This window comes from Lineus longissimus, chromosome 2 (assembly GCF_910592395.1).
Source record: "Lineus longissimus chromosome 2, tnLinLong1.2, whole genome shotgun sequence".
Classification (NCBI taxonomy): domain Eukaryota; kingdom Metazoa; phylum Nemertea; class Pilidiophora; order Heteronemertea; family Lineidae; genus Lineus; species Lineus longissimus.
In genome coordinates, this window is record NC_088309.1 from 21041795 (window position 1) to 21047794 (window position 6000).

Sequence of the window (6000 nt, forward strand, 5' to 3'; positions counted from 1 at the left end):
AAAGTACTTCCATCTGCAGGGTATATATCGCATCTATCCATGACGAACTGAAGGGAGGTGACCTTCAACATCAGTGTATTCGTGAACCTTTTCATATAAGAACTGATCAAGTATTTCGTATCGACGTGGGCTACTTGTATGTCAGTTTTGGGGCAACGTTGAAACAGTGGATTCAACGGTGATGGATTTCATTTATCAATCAACGTGATAAATTGCCAAAATCAATGTTGTCGCAATGTACTTGATGTTCATCACAGAATCATGATTTGTTTCCCACATATCTTTCTGATTTTGGTGTACAAGTACTTGGCTTCTCGTGTTCGACCAGACCTGGCCTGCTTTTGCTTTCATTTCCATGCAGGCTATCGCAACGACACCGCATGTTTGTCCCTAAAATCGCAGTTGAATGAGCCACATGCATATCCGTATTTGAATTGCAAAGCATCAAATACATGTAACCAATTTCATTGATCAAGACGAGTTTTACTAACTGGTGCTGTGAAATTGGTCGAAATCACCAGCGGTAATGTCAGTTCCTGGTGAGAGGGCGAGGTGAGGACGGAATATTTTGGAAAAACTTTGAAGTAATACCTTTTTGATGGGATACACACATGTAGTTGGTACATTTGTCTGCAAATGTATTACGTTTTTCCGAATATAGTATATCCGTTGTATTTTGTTCAGATCTTTTGGTGTGTATGATGAATGTGATATATGTTTAAGCATTTGAATTCCTTTGTTGAATCTTGGTGATCTATATTTTGGACATGTTGAATTGTCCTCGTAAATCTATTTGTAATGATCTATTGGGCACGTTGGATTGCTCTTAGTTAGGGCATGAGTCGAAAGACTTTGGATAGGTAGGTGTGGCTCATTACGAGTTAAGGTTATGTGGGATTATAATAGTATACAGCACTCAGAGATAAAGTCAGAATGGCAGTCACTGGGTGCGCAACCTCTCCATAATTCCTGTTTATACCACTAAGGCGTTACCAAGTATTGGGCTCATTTGTAAGGATATTGATAACAACATTATGGGGCCTCATCGAATTTACAGAACGGATCGGAATGAAGGGAATATGATGGAACATGATAAAATGATGCCTAAAAAACTCGCAAATAATATGTGTTACGGTTCAAGGAAAGGCCAGCGTCAATTTGATGAGGTCACATTATGGACACTTTGCAGTCATTGTGCAAATATTTTGCAAATCGTGTTATTAACTGGACCGTGAGCCACTAAAATTTCGGGAAATAACAAAACAAGTTTCGGGAAGTAACAAAAATTACAATGACAAGTTCTCGTCCAAGTTGGATATAGCGAATTTCGATTTATACATGTCATGCACAAGTACTTTTAGTTTTAGGTTCAAAACATAATACATGTCAACGGTAAAAGCTAGATTCTTGCCATTTTATGGCCACACCTCAATTAACCATATGTAATTTGTGATTATGTACTTAATATCAGCAACCACTCTATTTAATATGTAGCATGTTATTAACCCTTAAGATTGAGGATTTCTATGGCCACCCGATAGAAACCTGTTTAATCCCGCGACCACCTTTCATCTGAAGTCACCTTGGAAAACTCCTGGGATCAGACACTACCATAAGCAGCAATGATACATCCACTCGTGACTAGGGTCATACTTATTGTACTTCTATGAGTGATTTTCTTTTAATAATTGGGTGTATGCTATTGCTGCGGATGTGGCTCCAACAGGCATAATTATGCAGGATATCTTACAGGCATTTCACTGCCCAATAACGGAAATGAAAGGGAATAGAGTAAGGAACGCTTCCTCTGCGCTGGGTGTGTCTTCTAACGTCCACGAGAATTTAAAACGCCTCGTTAAAGGAGGTGTATAGGGAAGGAAGCAGGGACGGATTTCGTGTTGGGGAAACTTAAAGTATGGTAGTTGGTCCATATGTTGATGATCTTCACTGCTTTTTGTCTTTGGTACGTCTCTGGTGGTGCTTTCATTATAGTTGTCCACAGGCGAGAGAAGATCAATCAGTGAACAACTCAAAAGAGATCGACCAGTCCCCACAAAGGTTGCTTTTGTTTTTTTATGATCGAAGGACGGCAATATATCAGTCACTGGTATCTCAACAGTTCAAAGAGATATTCTCTCGGCTATTCTGCCAGTGACTCTGCCCTCATAAGAGAAATTTCGGACGCGGAAAAATGTAATTTTACACTGCGTAATCCTTCTCCGTGTCACATTAGTATGCATTCTTCCATCAGAACAGGGGTCATGTCGGAAATATCTGTTCTTAGACCCTTTATTGAAGGAGGGGTAGCATTTTACAGCCTACAAATACAGACTTTTGTGGAATATGTTCGTGGCGGGAGAAGAACACTTTTATTCTTTAAGTTGGCAGTACCGACATTCTGGTTAATTGGTTCAGCAATAACATCACGTGGTCAGGGTGTGAGTGATGTCTCCCATTTTAGGTGCGGCGATTCATTTCATTCGAAATTGTCTTGGAAGACACTACCAACGAACCAAGCCTGATCTTGGAAATATTTGGCAGCTGAGGTGGATAGGAAAGTTCGGTAAGTACCTTTAATGCGATGCGGTTATCAATAAGGCGGACTAATCTTTTTAGCAGTGTTTTTTTACTTGACCTATGTATTGAAAATATACTCCTGTGATATATATAATATCTCAAATTCAATCAACAAACAATGTAGTTCGGTAAAACGTGCTGTGAAGAGTTATTTTGTCAGGTAGTCCACTTTACATTGTACATCTGTTGATGCTCGAAATCGTTGAATTGAAAATAAAATTTCGCAAGCATTTTGTTGTTTTTGAATATCCAAGGCCCAGCAGAAAAAGTCACTCAATTGTACAATCGACATCAAAAACTCCGTGGGTGCTTTCTGACAAAGTATTCCATTTGACAACCTGTCGATAAGAACAACCGGACGCTACTATCTCAACGCTTCCGCAAAGTGGATTCCCAGTTTAGCTCTCTTCAGTACGTTCGTCGGCATAGCGTACTCTTCGTATTCTATCCTTGGACATTTCAAACTTTTACACCAGTGTCGAAGTTTAACATGTTCTAGGAGAGAATGCCTCAGTGTGCAAAAAAGAATTCTATCGTGCGCTTGTATTGACGGCCATGGTGGCCTCCATATGATAATCCACGTTTAACACGGAAGATTTGCAAAATGATGGCGTTGGTACTTTTTTCACAGCTAAAAGCTATATGTATAATAGCCATAGTCTGAAAATGTCAAAGTAAAATATCATGAAATTTGTAATTTCTTTTCGAAGTTTATCTCGGACATGTCATGCATAATGGTCGGCCGCTTGACGGCTCCTCGAGCAACTCAAATACATGCACGTAAACAATATGGGTTACAAGCACTATAGCCATACTTTACCTTGTTCTGTTATAGGCTCTATGAATTATCGGGAGCGTGTTGTCGCAAAATATCCCACATCATTCCTACCTTTTTTTCAGACTCAATAACACTGATTATGGAATAAGCGCGGGGGGATATAGCTTGGCAGTAACCTGACTAACAATAGGAAACTGTTTATATAGCACCCGTACGTATTGAGCACTTTTATCAAAAATTCATGTCAACTCCTCACCTTATCCCACCAAACTTTCTTGCTTTCTATATGAATAATGTGATGTGACACGTGGATTTGTTATGTACTTGTACGTGTAAGTGGCACAAATTTCACGTATTCTCATATAGATACTGGGTTACTTGAATTTGAAAAACCCTAAATCCTTATCCGAACTTTTGTGTTTGTTTCAGTTTGCAGCATCATGTTCGTTTTTCTGCGGAGAATGGTCATTCTGACCATGTTATTGACCACCACATTGACCCCGACATCTGGAGAAACATCAACAGCAGCGTCTGCAACAGCTCTGATACCGGCGAACGCATCGGATTCCGAGGACCTGATGAATGCTTTGGAAACCACGGCCGTGGTGGAAAAAACTCCAACAACCCCGGGAAAGCCTCAGCCTCCTGTAGTACGATACCAACAGATTGGAAACTGCGTCTTTACCCCGGCTGTGTTGGCCGACCAGCAGCCTGTAAAAGAATTTCGGAACAACAGATTTTATATTGAAATCCCATTAACCACTGTTGGCGCTATTATGATTTTTCTTGTCAACGGAAGGCGCATGTTCAAAGGTTCAGCCTATTTCTACATGTGTGTGCTAGCTTTGGCTGATTTCAGCTTTGTCATCTCCAACGCTGTCGGTGTAGGAATAACGCTAATCGCAAAAAATAAACTATATTTAAATAACCACATATGTAGCCTTATGGTGTATTATCTTCCCTTTGCATTCCAAGGGTTCGCCGTCTCTGCCCTTATGGCGATGACAATTGAACGTACGCTTGTCGTTATGTTTCCCTTTAAATTTCAAAATTTCTTTACTGTGAAGAAAGCAGTGGTTTTACTTTCCGTCATGTTTGTCTGTAGCTTTGCAGCATTCTGTCCTTTCATATGGGCGGTTGGAAGTGGGGTACGACCGACCCAAAGTGGTCCTCTTTATTTTTGTGGTTTTTATCTTAGACGGGTAAATGGCAAGATTGTGCGCGTTTATGGGTACGGCATCGACATATCCGACTCCATAAAAACTTATGTTTACTTGGTACTGCCAATGATTGTGCTGTTGGGTTGTAACATAGCTATCGTTGTTGCAATGACGAAAGCTTTTAAAGCGAAGGTGAAACTCACGGGGGAGGAGAAAGGAGGCCATGATGATGGTCAATTACGCCACATCACCATTCAGGTTCTATCAGTGTCCATCTTCTTTGTGTTACTAGCCCTTCCCTATGCGTGTATATTTAATCCTTTGAGCCCTGGTCTGTTTAAGTGGCTTTATGAATCCTGCACGAAGTTTTACATCTCATTCTGGCTTAAAGAAATCGCTAAGTTTTTATACGAAATGACCCATTGTCTTAATGCGTATATGTATGCCGTTAGTAGCAAGAAATTCCGGACCGAACTAATTGATGCGTTGCATATTAGGTCTCGGAAAAAGGACCCATTAGCGTCAGGCAGTGGAACCCGCCAAACGGCGCTATCTTCAGCCAGTGCAGGTACGATTACCCAGTCTTAGATACCTCGCCCTTGGGTATGCTGTGAGTCTGATGTACATTTATATGTTCCACCATTTTATTGTATTGGTCATGGTCCTCGCCTCTCTTACCTGATTCAAGTCCCAATACATTCACAGTTATAGCTCTGGATCATGTTGTCTCAATGCATATACTCTAGTTTCACCGATCAAGGACCGTTTTACTTAATGAATTTTCACAAAAACGTGCAGAGATAGTTGTATTGCCGTAACCGTAGTACCAAATGGCCAGTATGTCTTTTCTTAAAAATGGGTTTTCACAAAGAAGCGCCCAATTTGCGCATGACCTTGTAGGTTTCAACGATGAAGTCAAATTATTGATGTAAAACCCGGTGAAAATCAGCGAGATATTGCACTTTCTCATGTAAAATGCTGCATCAGTAGGTCATGTAAAATGTATGTTATAGATATTCGGCAATGTGCTGGTACAGCTCGATCAAGCTATCTCCGTCAGGGATCCGACGTATACCCGTTGGCTTTGATCAAGCTGCGCCTAAGTATCGAGCAATTGCCCGATCGACTATGCCAGTAGACGGTCTCCGTGGGTGGATCGATCGATATAGGGAGGTTAGGATTTTAATCGGAGAACGAGAACGAGGTTGCATTTTGACGACAGATATCGCATTGTCGGTTGTCGAAGGTGCAGTGTACAGTGCGTTCAGAGTCTGGTAGTCGAGTGACAATAATTACGGAACAATCAACTTGACTCGATGACGCCAATCAACGAAACACATCACCTCGTTTTCGTTCTAGTTCTCGGATCACATCTTAACCTCTCTAATGTCACCCACTGCCAGAGTTTGCGATATTGTCAGTCATACAGAAAAATAACATTAAATAAAGAGTATTATAGATACACACATGTATCTTCGTCTGGAA

General features: G+C 40.8%; 1 protein-coding gene across 2 annotated transcripts; it reads left to right on the forward strand.

Annotated features, from left to right (window-relative positions):
- Positions 1–2409: 2409 nt before the first annotated feature.
- On the forward strand, positions 2410–6000 carry LOC135482821 (uncharacterized). Of its 2 annotated transcripts, XR_010446274.1 has the most exons (3): positions 2410–2563; positions 3478–3566; positions 3785–6000. XR_010446274.1 is itself a non-coding variant. In XM_064763225.1 (2 exons), the coding sequence occupies exons 1-2, from the start codon at positions 2446–2448 to the stop codon at positions 5101–5103; spliced, it is 1437 nt and encodes a 478-aa protein (XP_064619295.1). In that variant the 5' UTR covers positions 2410–2445; the 3' UTR covers positions 5104–6000. The 2 variants fall into 2 exon arrangements, 1 of the variants encoding a protein (XP_064619295.1); XM_064763225.1 differs by lacking the exon at positions 3478–3566.

Bases quoted from the DNA above. Each gene is read 5' to 3' on its own strand.
- LOC135482821 (XM_064763225.1), top strand. From the start codon at position 2,446: ATGTCTCCCATTTTAGGTGCGGCGATTCATTTCATTCGAAATTGTCTT. The intron at 2,564-3,784 runs GTAAGTACCTTT...TGTTTGTTTCAG, and splicing joins GAGGTGGATAGGAAAGTTCG to TTTGCAGCATCATGTTCGTT.